The 21,975-nt window shown below is 35.4% G+C and overlaps 3 protein-coding genes across 9 annotated transcripts; all 3 read left to right on the top strand.

Annotated features, from left to right (window-relative positions):
* Window positions 1-2,378: 2,378 nt before the first annotated feature.
* Window positions 2,379-9,143, top strand: LOC117916098 (probable serine/threonine-protein kinase PBL28). 7 transcript variants are annotated; one of them, XM_034831935.1, is made up of 11 exons: window positions 2,379-2,730; window positions 2,903-2,965; window positions 4,088-4,287; window positions 4,728-4,863; window positions 5,335-5,690; window positions 6,670-6,905; window positions 7,189-7,310; window positions 7,470-7,552; window positions 7,639-7,816; window positions 8,480-8,612; window positions 8,707-9,143. In XM_034831935.1, the coding sequence occupies exons 3-11, from the start codon at window positions 4,203-4,205 to the stop codon at window positions 8,947-8,949; spliced, it is 1,572 nt and encodes a 523-aa protein (XP_034687826.1). In that variant the 5' UTR covers window positions 2,379-2,730; window positions 2,903-2,965; window positions 4,088-4,202; the 3' UTR covers window positions 8,950-9,143. The 7 variants fall into 7 exon arrangements, with proteins under 7 accessions (XP_034687826.1, XP_034687824.1, XP_034687827.1 ...); XM_034831933.1 differs by lacking the exon at window positions 2,379-2,730 and adding an exon at window positions 2,737-2,827; XM_034831936.1 differs by lacking the exons at window positions 2,379-2,730; window positions 2,903-2,965 and adding an exon at window positions 2,739-2,827.
* Window positions 9,144-9,325: 182 nt separating this feature from the next.
* On the top strand, window positions 9,326-15,805 carry LOC117916097 (protein disulfide isomerase-like 1-4). The gene is made up of 12 exons (XM_034831931.1): window positions 9,326-9,943; window positions 11,289-11,418; window positions 12,268-12,433; window positions 12,525-12,643; window positions 12,766-12,846; window positions 14,031-14,117; window positions 14,237-14,311; window positions 14,497-14,565; window positions 14,651-14,731; window positions 14,836-14,970; window positions 15,244-15,300; window positions 15,414-15,805. The coding sequence occupies exons 1-12, from the start codon at window positions 9,381-9,383 to the stop codon at window positions 15,582-15,584; spliced, it is 1,734 nt and encodes a 577-aa protein (XP_034687822.1). The 5' UTR covers window positions 9,326-9,380; the 3' UTR covers window positions 15,585-15,805.
* Window positions 15,806-16,618: 813 nt separating this feature from the next.
* On the top strand, window positions 16,619-17,787 carry LOC117915791 (lysine-rich arabinogalactan protein 19-like). Its single transcript, XM_034831479.1, has one exon. It carries the CDS (start codon window positions 17,092-17,094, stop codon window positions 17,596-17,598), a length of 507 nt encoding a protein of 168 aa, XP_034687370.1. The 5' UTR covers window positions 16,619-17,091; the 3' UTR covers window positions 17,599-17,787.
* Window positions 17,788-21,975: the final 4,188 nt, after the last annotated feature.

The following is a 21,975-nucleotide window of genomic DNA, read 5'->3' as shown; positions in this document are numbered from 1 at the left end:
AAAATATAAATTTATTAAAAATTTTGGTACAATATTAAAAAAATCATGAATTTCTAATATTTTATAAATTAAAATTAATTTAACAAGATAAATTATTAATATAATTTTTAATAATTTTAATTATTTAAATATATTATTGTTAATAGTAAAAAGTTTGTCACCATAGATTTGTAATAAAATTTTAGAAATTAAATCTTAAATAAAATATTTTACATAAATTGATTTAATTTTTTTATTTAAAACATAATAAAACATGTTTTTAATAAAAATAGTTTTAAAATTTTAAAACAAATGAATATAAATATATTAAAATAATTTAAACTATTTTTTCTAAAATGAATTTGATAAATATTATCTTTCATCTTATTTATATTAATTATACTTACAAAATAACTTTAATAGATGTATTATTGCTTATTTTATCATTATTTATTTTTGAACCTTTTTCAAGTATTTTATTTTTGAATTTTAAATAATTTCTATCACATCTATATTTTTATCAAAATATCCACTGATATTTCTAATATATTCGTAAAATCCAAATATATTTATTAATATTTTCATCATTGAGTATATTTGAAATACATGCAAATTGATACAAAAATTAACTTAAAATAATGAGAATTATAAATGAAAGTGTTTTTAAGTTTAATTCTAGAAAATGGTTTTAATTTTTTTTAATACTTGAATAATAAAATAATTTTTTTAAATATTAAAAAGGTTAAAAATCACCGTGACTCACAAAAATAGTTTTTTTTTTTTTTAACATTTGAATAATAAAGCAAAATTTTCAAATTATAAAGGTTAAAAATCATCGTGACTCAGAGGTTCTAAGTTTCAAGGTGATGGTATGTAAGTCCAGCAACTATTACACAAACAAACGATGTATTAAAGGCTCGTGATGAATCATAGGAATAGTTTTTAAGAGTCAAAAGATTTGCAAATTAAGTACAATAGCTTAAAGTAGTTGATCTTTATAGCAACTAACCATTGGAAACAATTTCTCATCCGTCAACTGTCATTTAATGAGAGTTGCTGATGACTGTTGATGCTAAGAGTATGACCGGTCGCCCAATAAGTAGATTGTGCTAAATAGCACAAATTTTGGGTTTAGGTGAGACCGGTTGGCAGCCCAAGTTGATGAGTTAGAAATTTATGCTCCAATGCTTTCTCCTTACTTGGTCTTTTTAAGGCTACGTTTGGATTTGTGAAGATTTGAGGGAAAGAAAATTGGGAGGAAAAGCGGAAGAAAGGAGAAAGCAAAGAAATATGTTGAACATTATAGACTGGTTAGAATGTGAGAATAATTAGTGAAATAGAAAAAAAGAAAAAGAAAATGAAGGGTGTTTTTCGATATGAACCTGTGGAGGGGATGCATGTCTGGAGGTGTAATGGCGGAGCGGAGGATGCATGTGAAGTCTGCTGCAATTTTCCATCACCCGCTGTCCATTGACTTTGACACCCCATCTCATGTGACCATCGTTTCTTGCTGCTTCCACTGCTGACTCATGCTGACCCATGGCTCATGACCCATGACTCATGAGTGGTCCCTCTCTCATTGCCCTGTTTGTAATTTGTACACCCACCCCTCTGCACCAAACTCCCCTCCAAACCCCTCTCTTGATTTTGACGTTTCCTCTGTGCTCACCCTACTTTCACTCTTTAGCCCCCTATCATTTTTACCCCTCCCTCCTCTTTAGTCTTTACCTCCGTCTTTCTATGTCCCCTCTGCTTGCTATGTCCCCTCTGCTTGCCTTCTCCATTTTTTTTCCTTTTTCTTTTGACTATTATGATGGTAGTTTCTTATGAATGTCAGTGTGTGTTCCCATACCCCAAGAGTTCAGAGCTCAGCCTTGTATGAAGTTGAGATGAAACGAAAACTCTCTCCCAGTTTCACAAGAATGAGGCAAAGCCCATTTAAATACTTTTGAGTTTTTGTTTCAGGAGTTAGGAAGGGACTGATTAATGCATGGAATCGTACCAACTTTTCTAGTTTTGATTGCTTCCATGCCCCATTCATTGCAGCTCTGGTATTTAAGAGTGAGCGAGGTTTTTCAGATGACACATAATAATTGAAAGAGACCCAGGGGTGCACAAATATATTTGTTAATTGATTGAAGGAGAATAACTCTGATATGAGGCCGGTGCTTCAGTGATTCTGGTTGATTGGCTTTCAGGCATTTCAGAGATTCATATTCTTTTGTCCTAATGGATGCCATGGAGGGGCAACAGCTAGACCTGCCTTGATCCTAGCTGAACCCGACGGGTGTTTGTTTGTTTCAATTTTCAAAGGCTAAAAGAAAAGAAAGAAAAAAAAATTATCATCAAATCCATAATTTTGATATTGTGTGTAATTTCTTTTGCAGTACCTGGAATGTTCATGTATTCCAAGAAGTGATTTAGAAAAAATAGCATTTTCCATCTTATAGTACATTGATTGCCCACCTTTAGTCGTTGGTTGGGCAACCAACCTCTTTACACCACCACATTTCCTCCTCTACCCATGCTTAAACCCAAAAATTTTCAGATTGAGAATAGTTGATGCAGGGGCAGAAAAGTCAGTTTGGACCCCAATCCATTGTCCCAGATGGAATGAGTAGTGAAGAAGCAAGAAAATGAAGTGGCAATCCATTGCCCCAGATGGAATGGCAAGTGAAGGAGCAAGAAAATAAAGTGGTGTAACAGGGAACAACTGTTGTTTTGCCTCATTGGAAACATCTGGTCCTACATGTAAGATATGAGCACATTAAATATCTGCTTGTCTTTGCTGCGTTTTTTGGGGAGTCTTTGTTTCGTCAATGCCAACCCACAAAAAGAAGGCCTTCTGGTATGTTGAAAAAAGCAGTTTTGTTGTTCTTATTTCTCTTCCTTTGATGGTTCTCTTCGGCGTCGTGATTTGCAGGCATGGGCAGGCTTTAATGGCTACGCACCTCTCTCTCTATGCTTTTGTCTGTGTGCTGTTGGGGTAGGGTTTTGCTGTTGTCTTTGTCTATTTCTTATGTCAATGGTGACTCTTTCTTAGAAAATTTCTTTTCTGTTTTCTGGAGAATGGTTCCACAATACATGATAAGTCATTGTAATCAAATGCCTTATTTTTAGTTGCCTCTTGCTCTCCCATGGACAATCATTTTCTTGGGTTTGAAGTTCTTTAGTTTTGCTGGAAAATCAGAAGGTTCGTGGGCTTATATTTTTTCTTCCCATTCAGGGGTCATGAGATTTTATTTTTTCCAGTTACATTGTTGTTAATGCGACGTTAGTAAGAGAACCCTGAAATCTTTTGAGAGTTGCCTGGAAATGATTTTTGAAGACCGGGTCTCAGACTTCTTTGGAATATGGTCAACACCCTCTGTTTTTCTAGAGGATTTACAAGTTTTCCTTGAATGTGATTTTCAATGTGCGAGGAAAAAGAAAATTTTTGGTTGTGATTGACTCATTGTAAAGAGATCATATAGCAAGAATATTTCCTTTTTTTGGGTGGGATTTTTTTGTTCTTCTAGGTGGGGTTCTGAATTTTCAACAATTCTAAGAACCCAGAAATCATTAGGGTTTTCCGGTCATTCCTGTGGATGTTCTGGCAAGGTTTTTCCCCTTCTTTTTTGTTTGTTTCTTTCTCAGATAGCTTTGATAGCTGTCATTGCAGGTTTAGCCTTTTGAGATCCTCTTGGGAATCTTTTGGGATTTGGGATTTGGTTTTCATGAAATTTGTGGGGTTAAAACCATTGAATAATACCAGGGTTATTTCTGTCCATTTCAGTAAAAATAAAAGTTGTTATGCTCAGCTTTTTCCATGTCTGATTCATTTTTTTTTGTTCTTATTTCCTTGCTAAGCTGGAAGTCTGGCCGAGAGAACCCAGAATTATGTTACAGTTAGATTTTGAAATATTTACAAGTTTGAGTGACTTAAATAACTGATTGAAAAGAGACATCATTTGGTTCTTGTTGCATGATTGTTAAAACTGTGGTCATCCACAAAACACTTTCTAGTTGGCATAAGCCTTTAGAAATAAATTTGTGTTTGCCTGATTTAATTGGTAAAAGAATCCTGTTCTTGATGACTTTGTTCTTTTTGTCTGTTCAAACTATTCAGGGGTTATGTAAGTGCAGATAGAGATTGGGTCCGAGTTTAATGCCATCTCTTTAGGCTGAAAATGTTGGAAATTAATTGGTTGTCGGGGGCTTCAAATGAGTGATGCTTGCCGACAATGCGCTTGTACTGGTGGCAACAGCTGCCGCTGCTTATACTGATTCAACTTCTAGAACCCAATAGGCTGAGCCACAAACTGTATGGTATGCTTTCATTTCATCCGTTTTTTTAGTAATTTTTGCATCTTTATTGAGGTGATACCAACCATTGCAAAAAATTCCTCTTGTTTCTATGCTCAATTTGATCTTAGAAAGCATTGTTTGTACAATTGGCAGCATTGAAGGAAATGATTTGTATCCTTTTAAAGCTTTGGTTTGCATATTTGTATCCTCAAAGCTCTTGCTCCATTTCTCTTTGATTCAGTTGGCTGACATTGTCATTTGAATTGTTTTTGTCTGCTACCTGTGAGGCTCCTTACAAAGCCACAAACTTGGGCCTGATGAGTTTGATCAGTGGGTTAAAAGAGTGGTGGAATCAAATGAGTTCCCACTGAAAATGTCCCTTTTTTCTTTTAAAGCAATAGTTGACAACTTCTCACTTATGTATAAGGGATACTGATTTCTCACTTATTCTGTTCCTGTAGCTGAAGCTTTACTTACTTGCAAGAGCACAGTTGGTAGTCCTCGGCAATTCAGTGGTAGGGCCGGGAGATACCCTGGCCTGAGACAATGGGTATTTGTCGATTATCATAAGCTGAAAGACCAAGGTGTTGTTTCTTTGTAAGCTCTCTCTCTCTCTCTCTCTCTCTCTCTCTCTCCCTCTCTATGTGGATAGGTGGGTGGGTACTTGACCCGGCTAACTCAAATTATGATAACAAGGACACTCACTGTTTGCCTTATTTGCCTTGGTGGAGACTTAGTGTCAGTGTTGGACATATAGACCTGTGTATGTACTGTAGTATTTCAGGTTTCTGGACATTGCTCTAATGTGTCCTGTGTATGTACTGTAGTATTTCAGGTTTCTGGACATTGCTATAATGTGTCCATTTTGGATGTGGTAGTTCTGTTTGGATCCTTGCTATAGAGCCTTTTATGAAGTAAATATGATAGGATATAAGGTTCTCTGATTTGAACACTGGAGAACTTGGTTAAGTATTATATAACGATGATAATGGATTGTTTCTTCTTTTCACCTCCCTTTAATCTTCAACTTAAACCTTCTTAACATCTGCAAGTTACTTCATACTGCAGGTTCCCAAAAGCCCATCCTCCATCTCCACAGATTAGAGCAATCAACTTATCACCTTTTGCTCCAAAGTTGTATCTCTCACACAAATCAATTCAATCACAAGCAAAGCTGCATAAAACAAGAAATTTGAGGATAACAGCAGCAGTTGATGGGGATAGTGGTGTTCCTACACTTACGACTTTGCCACCAACTAATGTTAATAAACCAAGCAAGCAGAGACTAGCTGCCATTGTTGGGGGTATTGGTGCAGCCCTGCTTGTGGTGATAATTGTAGTACTTGTCTACATCTGCTTGATGCGTGTTAAAAGATTTATAAGGCGAACATCTGAGACAGCATCTTCTGTACCATCTCCTCCTGGTGAGTCAAGCTTGTGACTGTTTTGACACTCTCCAATTAGTAAGCCAGAGGAGCATGACTTACAATAAAATTTTATGTTTTACCTTGAAGACTGTCTAAAAACTGGAAAATTTGGAAATCAGGCATGATCCAGATTGCAGAATCATGTTATAAGACGTAAATTTAAGAGGACAAGTTGAACAAGTTTCACGAAATTCCTTTGTTTAATGTTTTTTTTTTCCTTTTTCTCTTTTCTGCCTTTTTGAGAAAGATGCTAACAAAGTTGAAGGTTCCTACCTTGGCATAATTTCTCCATATGGTTCTCAGTCTGCTGGCTCTATTTTAATTTTACCGTTACCCAAATAATCCCTCAGTACAGAGAACCTGTGTGCATGGACAGAGATGATTCGGTCACCAATATTTTAGATAGTTAAAAATTCTAATGATTGCTGGAAGTTCTGAGCAACCCAAGTAGAAAATAGCCCTCTGAAAGTTGAGAGTTAAATTAGTTTGGACAGGCATCTGACTACTACTATGGTATGTGGAATTCTTGAATTTACATCCTTGGACTTACATATTCAATGAGCACATTATTCCTCGTACATGAGACCACTAAATAATAAATTCATCCTCACCAGAGATCTATAGTGGTAAAAGATGAGGATGTTCATATATTTTTGAACAATCTCACTTTACCCAATCATTTTTTCTTTCTGGCCATGTAAAATCTTTTGAAAAATGCAATTAGAATCTTTTATTTATAGTTAAAGATCATTTGGTATTGGTCTTTTAGGCATCCAGAATTTCTAAAGTTGGCCATACTAGTGACATTCTATGCTCTAATATAATTGTCCACATGTCCAGATTTGGTGCTTTAAAACCCATTGCTCTGTTTTGTGGCTTAGCTGTAAGGTGCAGGATGCTCCTATGTCAAACTAATGGTTATGTTTTGGCTACTAAATATGTTTGATTAAATAGCATTATGTTTCTTTTCGTTTAGTTGAGTGGGATGGAAGGAACACTTCTCTACAGGCCAGTGCTCTCTCTCCATATGGTACAACGCATTTAAGACAATTAACAATCATGGAGCTGGAGCATGCTACTTGCAATTTCAGTCAAAATAATATTATAGGTGAAGGTGGATTTGGTTTAGTTTATAAAGGATTGCTTCTAGATGGATCTATTGTGGCTATCAAAAGACGCTTGCATACCCCAACTCAATTTTTTGCTCATGAGGTAAATTGAAATTCTGAAGAGGAAAGGTTTTCTTTCTTGTTTTCAAGTTTGATCCATCAATTTATTTATTGTTTAAATTTTCCCATGGGATCACTCGCACCATATTACAAATGCTAGTGTTACTATAGTGATGTTCAAGATTTTAGTGAATTTAATGTGGCCATTTAAGCAGAGTTCTGCTAGAATTTCCTCCCTTCTAGATATTGAGTTTCTTATAGTTTCAAAAAATCTTTGTTTCATGGCAGAACTCATGAGTATGCTGATTAGTCTCAATGCAAATTAGGTAAAACGCATAGCTCGTGTCCAGCACAAGCATCTTGTGAAGCTAATTGGTTATTGTGAAGAAAACCATCAACAGCTACTTGTAAATGACTATCTCCAGAATGGGAATGTTGGGAATCACCTGTATGGTAATCTCTCTCTCTCTCTCTCTCTCTCTCTCTCTCTATATATATATATATATATATATATATATTTATATATGTATGTATGTATAATTTATGTGACTGCCCATGTACACTAATGTGAATAAATATCACCATGTCTATCCATATAAACTCACAGTTTTGCTTCAGATAGTGAAGGTTTACCGATTGGAAGGCTAGAAATATGGCAAAGGTTATCAATTGCACTCGGTGCAGCCAAAGGTATATGTGCTGTTTTGCATTCTTTTGTGCTCTTACCCCACCAGTACATGAGACAGATATGATTTTTATGTTGTATTTTGGCTCAGGGCTTGAGCATCTTCACAGTTTGGTGCCTTCTTTCCTACACATGCACTTCAGAACAAGCAATGTACTTGTGGATGAAAACTTTACTGCTAAGGTTTCTGATTTTGGGCTTTCTAGATTGCTGGCTGAGGGTGCTCGAGCTGGATCCTCTTCTGCGATCGACTGCTTTCTTGACCCAGAGTATGTGCTCTCTCTTTGAACCTAATTAGCTTGGTCGCTTGATACACTGAAGAGATTATCCTTTAGTGCCTTCGTCTGGGTCATTCTATTGGAAAGTTAAATGGTTACTCTAATGATCTTTTCTGAATAGATGTTTGCTACGCATGACAGGAAATAAGTAGATGGAAAAATCTTTTAAGGCCCGAATACATATGAGCTCCCTTTTTGACAAATATTAGATATGGGCAATGGGAAAGTCCAGCAGTTGTGTTGGATGAAGAACACAATGTCAGGATCCTGAGAACATCTTCTGTAATGAAACATAGGAAATCTGCAGTTATTTTTAACGAACACCCATTGCTTCATTCCAGGATCTACATTTCCTAATACCATTCACAGTGTCAATCAAACATAAGGTTGAAGTCTATGATATAACCATCAATCATACTAGTCTTTATCCGCCTGCCCTCTTATAATATGACCACCTTTTGGTCAAGCTTGATAAATAGCAAAGACAGCCTGCACCCGAGCACTTCATTGAGTTATTCACATCTGTTCTTCCAATGACAGTTGGTTTATCTATGGCACATTTCCAGATTATGAATATGAAAAATGTTAAAATTTTTTTCCATGTATGAATAAAGAACTTTTCTGCTGATATCTGATGTCAACCTTCTTCTTAAGGTTGAGATCATCAAAGGATTTTTCAGAGACAAGTGATGTATACAGTTATGGGGTCTTCTTACTGGAGTTGATCAGCGGACGTGAAGCACATGGCAGGGATGAGCCAAACTCGCAACAAAATCTAGTACTGCATGTATGTAGATTCTATTGCCTTTAATTAATGGGTAGTCTCTCTTAAATCCCTTTACGTGTTTGTAAGCAGTCATTTTCCCCTTAAATTTTTGAAGGCTAGATGCATCAATGATCTCAACAATTTCGTGGATAAGACATTAGGAGATCACACAATGGATGCAGTGAAAGAGATGATGGAGTTGGCTCTGGCATGTGTAGACACTAGTGTGAGAAGACCTACAATGAAGAAGGTGGTTGAAGAGCTAGAAAGGATTCAACACAGGGAAATTGGTCATCTGCAGGCCCAGTTGGGTGAGGAAATTGGTGTTGTAACACTAGGGAGTGAGCTCTTTAAATGAGCCCCCTGCCTCATTGGCTCATTGGCTCATTGCATTATTGTAATAATTCTTTTATTAAATTAATTGATTGTAATTATTGAACATCACCTTAATCATAAGATAAATTTCTTAATCAGTAAATAAATCAAAAGAAACCTTCCTGTGAAGTGAAGTTGTATTTGGTTGAAGGGGTTGTATATTGTTACTATTGTATAGCTGTTATTCATCATTGAAAATAATGAGAAAAGGTTCAAAATAAAATAAATGAAAAAAAATATTGGAAAGTGAATAGATTCATGTGAGGTCAGCGGCATGCACGGCACTGCGACAGCAGCGAGTGGACTTAGACCTAAAAACCAGATCTAGAAACGACGTCGTTTAAGTTCTTCTTCTCCTCCTCTAAAAGCCCTACTCATTCAGATCTCACTGGACTCAAACTTGTTGCCATCACAATGTCGGGTCGACTCGTTCTCCTCCTCTTCCTCTCCTCTCTCCTTCTCTTTTCTCAATTCTCTCCGTCCTTGTCAACCGACAAGAATGACGATGATCTCGACGAAGACCTTTCCTTCCTCGAACAAGACGACGTCGTCGAACCTCAGCATTCCAAGTCGGGTCACACTTCAGATCCGGACGAATTCGATGACGACGCCCTCGACGACGATTTCGACAACCACTCCGACTTCGATGAGCCCGACTCCGATTACGGCAAGTATTCGCAGCCGGAGATCGACGAGAAGGACGTTGTCGTTTTGAAGGAGAGGAATTTCAGTGACGTTATTGAGAATAATCAGTATGTGATGGTTGAGTTTTACGCGCCGTGGTGCGGCCACTGCCAGGCTCTGGCCCCGGAGTACGCGGCTGCAGCGACGGAGTTGAAGGAGGAGAAGGTGGTGCTGGCGAAGGTGGATGCAACGGAGGAGAGTGAGCTGGCTCACGAGTACGATATTCAGGGGTTTCCTACTGTGTACTTCTTCATTGATGGCGTTCACAAGCCGTATCCTGGCCAGAGGACTAAGTAAGAATTCTCTATCTTTCTCTTCTCAATTGATGGGATCAAGTGGAATCATGTCTGTTTGGTTTCTGAGAAAATGTGGTTAAAGACAAATGAATTAGACTTTTGAATCTCAGTTATTTCTCATTTGGACCTTAAAAGACTATGCTTTTGAGGAATTCGAGACTACCACAACTTTTGGTTAGTTAAGGTGATTTCTTCAAAATGAATGTATCGAACCGAATTAGATCAGTTTGATTGCTAAGAAAAGAAGACTGAAAAGAAATTGAGATTATTAATATTAGAATTTTCATTAATTCGGAAATTCAAACTTTTTCACAATTGAGACTAATAGGACTATTTGACTCGGTTTCATTTTTTCCTTATCTGGAATTGAATCCCCCCCGCCCAGTTCTCTTGAAAATGGAGGGTTAATGCCTTCAATGATGGAAGAGTTTTCTCATCATTGAAATTGGATTACTGAACATGAAAATCGAGGAAGCTTATAAATCAAACCTATTCCCTAAAAGATGGCATCCCAAGGGAAGCTATTTTCTGTCTTTTTGAATAAATGAAGTGGTGTAGTTAAACTACTGAGCTGCTAGACCAATAATAATTTGGGGTTTTTTAAATGTGGTTTCCAGTTTTTACTCTTTCCTAATGGAAATTTAGTGACTCAACAGCTATGCTTATGACTCATTTTTTCCATTCACTTCATTGGGTTAGTACAATCACTCAGGATAGTTTGGAATTTAATACATTTTTTTTGGTTAATTTTATTAGCTTGTCGTTGTTGGAGGATGTTAACAATCTTGAAGGACTCTAGAAAACCCTAAATCAAGTGTCAGACTTGGAATTTCTTCTTATCCATAATAACATTTTTGTTTGGGAAATATTTAGGGGAAATGATGAAGAATGCTTTGATTTTTATAGACCTCTTTTTTGAAAAGAGCATTCTAAAGATTTTCCTTGAACCCAAATAGCAAATCTCTAATCTCCCTCTTGTTTCAGTTTCTTTCTTTTGTTCCTTTCATTTTTTTTTCTTTTGTTCACCTTTTTTTTTTTGGCTCCTTTTTTAGTTGGAAGCTGACGAACAACTTATTTCTTGATTTATGAATAGGAAGTACAATAAGGGTGAGTTACTAGAACAAAGCCAAACCCTCCATGCTCTCCCCTTTTCTACCTTTTTATTTCTCTTTCTTCAAGAGCTTCTTTTTTACCATTAAAAGTGAAAGATATCCCAAAGAGTATGAAAAGGTACTTATTAGTTGGTCCATGGAATACATGTTAAGAAGGATTATTTAGTTCTTTGTTTATTTTGAAGTTATACATATATGGAAGGCTAATAATTTCTCTGTTTCTTCTTTAGAGATGCCATAATAACTTGGATCAAGAAGAAGATAGGACCTGGTGTTTACAACATAACCACAATTGAAGATGGCGAGCGCATATTGACTTCAGAAAATAAAGTTGTTTTGGGCTTTCTTGACTCTTTGGTGGTATTTTCTTACTCTCTTTATCTTTTGTTGATGAACAATTTTACTTTTATGAAAGCTAATAACTAAGAGAGTGTTTGGCAAAATCAATTTAATGGCTTAATAACTTAATTTAAGTCATTAAGTAAATCAAACATATTTGGTAAAATAACTTAATATTACAACTTAAAAATTAATTCTAAATATTAAATCAAAATAATTAATTTATTCTTAATCTTAAATTCTTTTTACCTCATTTGCCCATGAGAGTATATTATAGAATTATGATTCCACCATGGTTCAAAGTCGTGGTATCGGTCTGAAGTTTGAAGGCATTACTTCGGTGAAAAATATACCCTACGAGGATGCAAAAACTTGGGTTTGAAGGATGAAAATGAAAATTGGCTTCGAAATTTCCTTATTTTTTTTCCCCACCGCTTTTGATTTGAGTATCGGTCTAGTACCGGCCATGGCTAAGGCGGATATGACTTGGCCGAGTCTGAGATTTTGAACCCTGGATTCCACAATCCATGACTCAATTTTTATAATAAATCTTTTTATGGTTATCTTATATATCTACGATACTTTAAATATGGATGTTTTATAAATAATTTTATTGCTTAAAATTAATGAAAATAAATATAAGTTAAAATTAATGAGATAAATATTTGAGCCAAACATTGCCTAAGTGTATTTCTTACATTAATAGGTTCAAAATCCCCATAGTCTCTCACTTCTTTCAACAAGCGTTCATAATTTTTAGTTATAGTTTGTGATCTGAAGTTATTCATGGTATCTGCGACTCTTGACTTATTTCTTAAACATTCAAATTCATGATTTTGCTACTCAACTTGGCCTGCTCAATGATTACAGGGTCCTGAGAGTGAGGAGCTTTCTGCTGCTTCAAAACTTGAAGATGATGTCAACTTCTACCAAACTGTGAACCCTGATGTAGCAAAGCTTTTTCATATTGACCCTAAAGTTAAACGCCCTGCATTGGTCCTGCTAAAGAAGGAGGCTGAGAAATTGAGCCATTTCAGTTAGTTTTTTCATTGCAATAACTTGGCAATGTTTTTCTAATTCAAAATGTCCAGGGATAGTGCTTATCTATTCATTTTTCACTTTTGCAGATGGTAACTTCACCAAGTCTGCAATAGCTGAGTTTGTATTTGCTAACAAGCTTCCCTTGGTGACCACCTTTACAAGGGACAGTGCACCCTTGATTTTTGAAAGTCCAATTAAGAAACAGGTAAAACGACATAATCATGGATTTTATAATATCCATGGCTCTAGAATTAAAGTTTTGTTTGAATTTCAGTCTTTAAGGCTTTATGCTGATGGTGTTGACACATTCAAATTTTTTTGTCTCAGCTGTTGCTGTTTGCTACTGCAAATGATTCAGAAAAGGTTGTCCCAGCATTTCAAGAAGCAGCAAAATCTTTTAAGGGGAAGGTAATGTAAGATCAGTTACAATAAAAGAGTTTGATTATGCACTGTTAATAATATGAAGTTTTTGCCCATCAGAAAAAGAAAAAGGAAGAGTTCATATGCTTTGGTTCTAAAGATGAAGTTGTTTCAAATCCATGAAAAACCTTCTTGCTAGATAATGATTTTTATGCTTTACAGTAGGCACATACTTTGACTGAATTAGATCTTGAAAGTAATTTTGAGAACTCTTAAGACATATATTCATTGTTAGAAACGGATTATTCACTCAAAAAGTAAGAAATGAAGTTTCAAACTCTTGGTTGCAATGTTTTAAAAGGCTAAAGGTGGTCTCAAGGCATTTCACCCAAATAAGGCAAGGTGAAAACATAAATGGGGAATGAGATTTATGCCTATTATTATATATAATAGTAGTAATAATAAATAGAAAATAAGATTATATCACATAAGAATAGAATAATAAGAAAACTATAAATTCATAATAAGAAAAACAATTATTTGTTATTTTCAATAATTTCTAATTTAATTCCTCTTTTTCTCTTCCAAGACTGAACTCTCTCTTGTCATTCTATCAATTTGTCTTGAGCACCTTCATTACTATTACTGATAGGATCCTCCAAAGAATCACCATACCTAATTGTTTTTGTCATTCTTACACTGAGGGCTGATTCTACTCATTCTTCTCCTTCATATATCTATGTTTTTTTTTTTTAATATATAGATTTAAAATATCAAAAATGGGAGGAAATTTGTTAAGACTATTTCAAAAAATAAATAAACAACCAGTAGCTTCTCTTTCTGTAAGTTCTCTGATAATTTTAGCGTCTTTAGTCATCCCAGGTGAGTTCGAAAGAAGAGTGGTGTCTGAGTGGAATTGATGAATTTAAGAGATTGAGGGAACTGAAAATTCACTGGGCTGTGAAATATCAGTATTAGGAATATTGGAACTGAGATGATCCAGCCATTTATCTTGTTGATTGGATGGTATCAATATTGCGCTGATGTCGGCCAACTTACTGTTGATCTGGAGTATCAATAACTTGCATCCTCTGCTCATCAATCATTGCCGATGTTTACAGGATATTTGAATAGATTTTGCCCCTTGCTGGAGATTTCAAGATGCATTGTAGCTTCAAGAAACTTAACCCATGAATCCGTTGACTACTGATTTTTGTTCTGATCAATTGCAGATTATCTTTGTATACGTAGAAATGGACAATGAAGAAATTGGAAGGCCTGTTTCAGATTATTTTGGGGTCACTGGGGATGCTCCCAAAGTACTTTCTCCTACCTTCTCCAAGACTGTTCCTTTCATGCATTTGTGTTGCTATTCTGAACAATTATTGTTTGACATGTGTAGAAAATAACCTTTTAAGTTACATTCATTGCTTTCCAGGTTCTTGCATACACTGGAAATGATGATGCAAGGAAATTCATATTAGATGGAGAAGTGACACTCGACAAAGTTAAGGTTGAGGCTTCATTCTCCTTTTTTCCCAACTTCTTTTGTTGGTTTGTATTTTATTTTTAGTAATTTATGGTCATTGGATAAAGTAATGGGGTTGGCATCTATACCTCTTTTTGTTTATTTGTATGAAGTTGGTAGGAGAGTGGTACTAACAAGTGTGAATAAACATCTCAATGATGATCTCTCAGGCTTTTGGGGAGGATTTCCTGGAAGACAAAGTCAAACCCTTCTTTAAATCAGATCCAATTCCTGAGTCTGTGAGTTACCTAATTTTGTTGTACTGTTATTAAATTGTCATCTCATGTTCTAATCCATTATCCTTCTATATTTTGATTGACACAGAATGATGAGGATGTGAAAATAGTAGTCGGGGATAACTTTGATGAAATTGTTTTGGATGAATCAAAGGATGTTCTTCTTGAGGTATCATTTCATTCCTAGTAATAAGTGTGTGCTTCCATCTATAATTCTCCATCTCAAGTTCTGTACTTTTATGGGAATAATTCTGATATGTGCTTGGAATACAGATCTATGCACCATGGTGTGGTCATTGCCAAGCTCTTGAGCCAACATATAACAAGCTTGCCAAACATCTTCGTGGCATTGAGTCTCTTGTTATAGCCAAAATGGATGGAACCACAAATGAACACCACAGGGCAAAGGTACTTCCAAAGTCAAATCTTCTGGCTGTCTGAAAATGTTTGATGCCTAGATTTTTAACTGAGGTCATATTTTTGGTTCTTATTTCTATTTGTCTTACTCATCATCAGTTCATGCTGACCTATTATTCCAATTGCCCTTTGGAGTGACCATGTAGCCCAGAAAAACTGTATTTCATGAAAGAAACCCTTTTTAATCCAATGCATCATGTCCATATTGTTATAAAGCATAATGCAAATATAAACTTGTAGTGAAACTCTGTTTTTCTTTGACAGTCTGATGGGTTCCCCACACTTCTATTCTTCCCAGCAGGAAACAAGAGTTCTGATCCAGTAAGTCTTGCTTCAAAATATGCAATATGGGGCTTTCCCTTGAATATTCTGCTTTCCTAGATCTATACGTTGGCTTTTTTCCCCTAGCTAATGGGGATCCTGGGTTTTGGCAGATAACCGTTGACACTGATCGAACAGTGGTAGCATTGTACAAATTCCTGAAGAAACATGCATCAATTCCTTTCAAACTCGAGAAACCAGCTTCAGCTTCAAAACCAGAGGGTTCTGACGCCAAAGAGAGCGATGAGAGTAGCAGCCCCAGTGATTTGAAGGATGAATTGTGATGATTGCTATGGACTAACACCACTAAGTTATGTGTCATGATAGGGAGGAAATACTTGTATTAGATGAAAATAGACATCTGACTGGGAAGGGATACAAATTTCCACCCCCTCCCACGCCACCCTCTCTCTCTCTCTCTACTCTCTCTCAAGTTTTGCCTTTCTCTCGCTTCACTAGAAATTCTGCATGAGGATATAATAAAAATTTGCTTTCTCCTTTTCCATTGCTGATTATTCTGTGAGAGGTATATGACCATCAAACATAGGCTTTAGAGGAGAGTGCTTGAGGTACCATTGAGGTTGTGGCATCTAATCTAACGCCCAAAATGTGTCAATGTTCGACTTTCGGTCACCCATCTTTAAATTCCCCTTGATCTAAAAGGGCCCCTTTTTTTGCATTAGAGAGAAGTTTGCGATTTGGTTGCTCTTAAGTCTTAACCTCCCCTTCAATCTTTCTATTCAAAGTTTGAAATTTGTTTCATAATTGTTTTGAAATTATTTTTCTATTTATGTAATGTATAGTTTAAAGTTTAAAAATAGTGATTTTTATTTTAAGATATAATATTTCGATTTTTAATTAATCCATACTCATGGTTTAAAAATAAGCATATTTTATTTATTAATTTTTTTTAATGATTTATTTAACTTATTCTAAAATCAAGGGGTTTAAAATAAGGGGTTTTACTTCATCTTCAAGTATTTCAAAAAAGAAAAGAAATGACATCATTGATTTAATTTCCAAATACGTTTAAATAGTTAGAAATATCACAATAAAGGAAGTTTACAACATAAAATAAATAAAATAAATCATCATTGTATTTATTTTTATAAAAAAAACATAAATATTATCTTATCTTTTTTAATGAAATATTTGGTTATGGGCAACAACTTGATTACGAGATAAATTATAAATATAGTAAAATTCTAGATTAAGTCAATTAACCGCAAAGATGGTGAGAAGCGCGTGGAGGTTTAGGTTTAACCAAGAGGTTGCAAGTTGCAACTTCCACGTTCCTTGTATGGAAGGAATATTACGAAAGTGGGAGAAAGACAATGCACCGACATAGTGATGGAGAAATACCGCCCCGCAGTCTTCGTGGGCTAATTGGAAATCGCTCTTCCTCCATTACCACAATACCACCGGCATCACTCCTCTCCTAAACCTTCACCTATAATTTCTCTCCCTCACTTTTTATATTTCCAAATTTTGTTTATTCAAATCCAAATCCTCTCTCCCCCTTTCCTTTCCTCTTAAGTATTTTCCTTCTCTCCTCCGTTTCTTTCTCGGCATTGGATCTCTCTCCTACGGCTCTCTCGACGTGTCCCGATCTGATTGGGCTCGTCTGTTTCCGCTTTCGATTCTCTTTAGGTCTTCTACCTTTACTTCAGATCTGCTTTTCTCATCAGATTCAAACTCCAGATCTGTTGTTCTTTAAGTCTAGTTTCTTTTGCTATTTATCTAGTTGGTTTTGAACTTTTTTTTTTCTGCGAGTAAAGTGAACTTTTGGCAATGGCGAGATTGTTCAGATTCTGCATTGCGCTTACTGCGGTGTTGCTTTTAGTGGAGTTCGCTGTCGCTGTAGATCCGCCAGAGTTGTCGCCTGCGCCGGCGCCTGAAAGCGGCGCCGAAAATGTTGCTCCATCGCCACATACATTGTCTCCGCCGCTTTCGCCAACCGCTCCTTCGCCATCTCCGTATTTTGGGTCACCGCCGGCGCCACCACTGGCTTTGGAATCTTCTCCGTCGCCTTCGCCTGACTCGTCTCCGGCGCCGACGCCCTCTCCTACACCCTCTTCGTCTGATGTTGGGGATATTCAGCACACGAGTACTGAGAACGCAGATGGAGAGGAAGGAGAGTCATCCGGTGGACTCAAAGGTGGACAGAAGGCTGGGATAGCGCTCGGAGTCATCGCCTGTGTTGCTGTGCTCGGAGTCGGTTGTTTGGTGTACAAGAAACGGCAGGACAACATCCAGCGATCCCGATACGGCTACGCAGCGAGGAGAGAGCTTCTTTAGTTAAGGAAAACCATGATTTTTATCATTTTTAATTATTTTCACACTATATTCACATAGAGATTTGTTATATTGAGTTCTATTGTGGTGATGATTATTTCTTTAGTCAGATTTACCTATTGTTTCACTGAATAAATGGTGGACATTAGTCTAATGATTTTAATAGTTGATTGTATAGTGTATTTTGTTTTATTTAAGTTTTTTTTTTCTATCTTGCAGTGCTTCTGCTTCAGTTCTAAATTATTTTCTTCTTTTTTTGTTCTTTGTTTTTTTGGAATCAAATCAGAATAATACGGGAAATACTGATTATACCTAGTGGGAAACTACTTTGTAGTCCTTTTAAAATTTTTAATTTTCAAATAACAAAATTAAAACATCTAGACAAATTGGAAGTGAGCGATTTGGCATAGATTATTAGCCTCCAAAGGCATGTTTTGTGTCCCAGAAGGAATACACATGTAGAGAGGAAAAAAACTTCATATACAATGAAAAATCAAAATCCTTTTTTTTCTCTTCTTATTTTCCTGGGAAATCCAGAAGTTCGTTCTTTTTTCTCTTTTGTTTTTTCTCTTCTTTCTTTACTTCCGTCATCTGAATTTTTTATTTTTTAAATTCAATAAAGAAAAAAAAAAGCCAGTTATACACCGCCTGTTCTGAGGATGATGCAAGGATAGCGTGGAGAGTGAGTGGCAAATGAATGGGTGAACTGGCAGTGTGCACTTTTAGCAATAGTAGAGTTATTGACGTGGCGCAGTATGAGAATTTTTGGAGTTGAGCAATTCAAGACCACCCCATCAACCAATGGCGAATAATACCACCCTTGCCAAACAATGCCAACCCATTTCTACTGTGTTTTTTGTTTGTTTCTGGCTTTTATTCATTATATATATATATATATATATATATATATATATATATATATATAGATAGCATCGAATTCAAATTGTGTTAGTAGTATTCGACTATTAGTGGATGATTAGTGGGTGATTATGTGCTAGATGATATGGGGTTTAGGCAAGCTTCCACCCATAGACCTAGTGATGGTGAATGCGTGCAGCACAAAATGAGGGAGGCAGCTTCCACAAACTCATATAAAAAATGGCTATGGCTGCTAGTGGTGAATGTGTGGTGTGCCGAACAAAATGAGGTAGGCAGCTTCCACAGACACATGAAAAAAAAAAAAAAAGCTGGTAGTGGGTGTGGGTTTGGATATGATGCCAACTTCAAATTTAGGTTGTGGTCCCGTTAGGGTTTATGTGGAAATAAAAGATGGTTGGTGAGTAGATGGATAAGAATTAAGAATGTGAAGATGAATCCCAATTCAATTCAGTGCCCATTCCACCAAGAATGTGGAAAAGGTTTCTACCTTGTAATACAAAGTGGAAATGTTTTCTTGAAAGCTCTAGTGGAGTAAATGTTTTGATCCTCCTTAAAAAAAAACAAAAAGTGGTATTTATTTATTAAATTAAAAAAATTTACATTTAAAGGTGAATCATGAATGTTCCAACTAGGCTAACTGGGGTGGGTTGGGTTGGCATCCAATATGCTAAATCCAACCCCCTATCCTTAATTTTTTGAAATTGGGTTAATTTTGGATTAAGTCAAATTGGGATTTAAGTGAGTGGAATCAACCTTTGATGACTTTTTAAATTTTAAATTTTGTATATTTATATCAAAATTTAAATTGTAAATAACATACTATTTTAAAATTTTAAAAAAAATATTTATCTTTTAAAAATAAAACAAACATAATAAATTAAAATTGGCATTTTTTTCTTTTAAAATAATTTGTAAGGATAAGAATTGAGTTGGGTTGGGCTAAACCCGCTCAAATTACATCCCTAGTTGCACCTATCCAGGATGGAGTCAACTGTTGGCCTCATTGAATGTCGATCTCCCACGTTGAATGCCACTCCATGGGTGGGTTGTGCCTCGTATTAGCACCAACATTTTGGTCATCTCTAAATCATCTTGATCGATAAAATCACTTTGCAGCCATTTGATTTGACCCCTCCAACTTATATTTTAATTCTTCTTTTCTTCCTTTGTAAGCACAAATTTCGTAAATTTTTGGTCCTGTAAAAATTAGCAAAACAAAAATAGGAAAATAATGTGAACAAAATATTTATTAAAATTAAAATATATTGTGGGTACAATCTAAAAAAAAATAATATTCTTTCCAAAAGAATATTTTCCCTCTGATTTTTTTTTGCTTTGATCACACTTTGGAAGACGACGATAACATTTTTTTTTTTATTTCGAAGATCAATCGAGGGTCACAAGTGACTTATTCCCGAACGTATGTAGCAGTTCTTTTGCATCTTACCGAACTTGCAGAAAAATTTGATGAAGCTCTTTCTTTTGTTGTGAAGCTCATTTTCCGGTACGAAGTTACCTTTGGATTTTTTCCTTAAGAAATTTGAATTTCAAATTCCTGAATTTTAGTTGCTTAATTCAATGGATGTAGTTCATTGATTTTAACAAATTTTCTTCTTTGAGAAGTTTTACCAACAAGATAATAATAATAATAATAATTTTCTTCTTCTTCTTCTTATTATTATCTTTTTTATAGTTGGATATATATTAAATTTATTCATTTTGAAGAGCAAATTAGTGGTAATTTAATCCACTAATTTTTTTATGTCTACAAATGCCCCCACTTAAGACACATCATCATATGGATGGGGTGAGTCTTTGTAATAATTTTTTTTTCAAAGAAATATTTTAATAGGAAATTTTCTTCTTTTTTTCAAAAAAAAAAAAAAAAAATTCCCACTTTTATTCAAACTCCACTTCGTTTTCCTACTTGCTTTACACTTTGAATAATCTTCCAATTCGTTTTCCTTTTTGCTTTACACTTTTAGTCCTCTCCCAATTTGTCCTCCTTATATATATATATATAATATATAAAGGGGATAATAGTTGAGAAACTTGACTTGAACTTTTTCAGAGAACTCTTTTGACCTTTGGGTGTTTTTCAACCCAACTTGAATTCACCATGAAAAATCTTCACCTCTTTAAACTTGTAAGTGTTTTTTTTTTAAAAAAAGAAAAAAACTTACTTTTTCGAACACGTGTTGGCCTTCATTATTTGCAAAGACGAATTTAATTTCAGGTAATTTAATTAATTAATTAATTTTTTAATTACCTTAATATTTGAGGGGAATTTTTTTTAATAAAATTAAATATCCATAAAAAAAATGTTAATATTTAAAATTTGACTCTCGTGTAATCAAGTCGTAGTCCTGACGTGAAGCGGTGTCATATTTTCGGCACTTAAGTGCTAAAGTCTTTACTCATGCAAATTGACTTAACTTGAATGCATAGTGATATTTCAAGTTTTAACATTTAATTAAAATTGGAATAATACTTGATATTTATGCAAACAAGTTATAGCCCTGATGCTACACGGTGTTGTATTTTCAGCACTTAATACGACTTGAGTGCTAAGGTCTTCACCCATGCGAATTGGCCTGACTTAAATGCATAGTGGCATTTAAAAACTTAGACCCATATTTTATTCATCTCTTTTTCTACCTTTTTTTTTTTGTGTAGGATGACGTTCTTCAAATGTTTCAAGGAGAAAACCATAACCATTCTTGAGGATGATAGTGAAGATTTTGAGGAAGTGAGTACCTTGTTAGTGCATAAGTCACTTATTGACCTTCAATTTTTGTCAGTGCTAGTGACAAATAACCCATTACACATTTCTTCCTGGTCTCGAGTTGCATCTTGCAAGTTTACAAATATCAACAATTCAAAACTTAATAATGTGAAACCTTTTTTCTGATGTTCTGCTGTTGAATTCCTCTCACCCAAGTACTACTGAGGTTCATGATGAATTTGGATTGTTGGGTTCTCATGTTCGTGACTGAGAAGCCAAATTGGGAAGCTCATTCAAAGTACTTAGGGGAATCTTTCTTTACCGAAGGATATTGGGAATGGGTTGAGAAGGTATTGGGTCGACATGGACCATTCCTTAAAAGGATGTAAGCTTTATGAAGCTATCTTTGCATCCTTATTTAGCTATGACTGTCATGCCTTTATGATTAGAGCCTTTTGCGAATGTTGGTGTCCTACCACTAACACCTTGCATACTTCCATTTGAGAGGTTTCCATCTCCCTTTGGGACTTGTATCGTATTGCTGGATTACCCATCATTGGATCTTTTTATGATGAGATGGTATTGAGCGCGGAAGAGTTATCTAATGATGCAACAAAGTCCTCACTCCTACCAAGTTGTTGAAATTTATTCCCTTTATATCATCGAATTTGCTATGAGACAAAAGGGAAGTCTTTAGTCAAGTTAGCCTCTTGGGTGTCATTTTGGTACAAAGGCTCCATGAAGTATGCAAAACCTCCAAAGAAAAGTACAAGAAA

This window comes from Vitis riparia, chromosome 6, assembly GCF_004353265.1.
Source record: "Vitis riparia cultivar Riparia Gloire de Montpellier isolate 1030 chromosome 6, EGFV_Vit.rip_1.0, whole genome shotgun sequence".
Lineage (NCBI taxonomy): Eukaryota > Viridiplantae > Streptophyta > Magnoliopsida > Vitales > Vitaceae > Vitis > Vitis riparia.
This window is presented reverse-complemented; position numbering and strand designations above follow the sequence as displayed.

Bases quoted from the DNA above. Each gene is read 5' to 3' on its own strand.
- LOC117916097 (XM_034831931.1), top strand. From the start codon at position 9,381: ATGTCGGGTCGACTCGTTCTCCTCCTCTTCCTCTCCTCTCTCCTTCTC. The intron at 9,944-11,288 runs GTAAGAATTCTC...TTTCTTCTTTAG, and splicing joins TATCCTGGCCAGAGGACTAA to AGATGCCATAATAACTTGGA. The intron at 14,566-14,650 runs GTGAGTTACCTA...TGATTGACACAG, and splicing joins CAGATCCAATTCCTGAGTCT to AATGATGAGGATGTGAAAAT.
- LOC117915791 (XM_034831479.1), top strand. From the start codon at position 17,092: ATGGCGAGATTGTTCAGATTCTGCATTGCGCTTACTGCGGTGTTGCTT.
- LOC117916098 (XM_034831935.1), top strand. From the start codon at position 4,203: ATGCGCTTGTACTGGTGGCAACAGCTGCCGCTGCTTATACTGATTCAA. The intron at 4,864-5,334 runs GTAAGCTCTCTC...TTCATACTGCAG, and splicing joins GACCAAGGTGTTGTTTCTTT to GTTCCCAAAAGCCCATCCTC. The intron at 5,691-6,669 runs GTGAGTCAAGCT...CTTTTCGTTTAG, and splicing joins TTCTGTACCATCTCCTCCTG to TTGAGTGGGATGGAAGGAAC.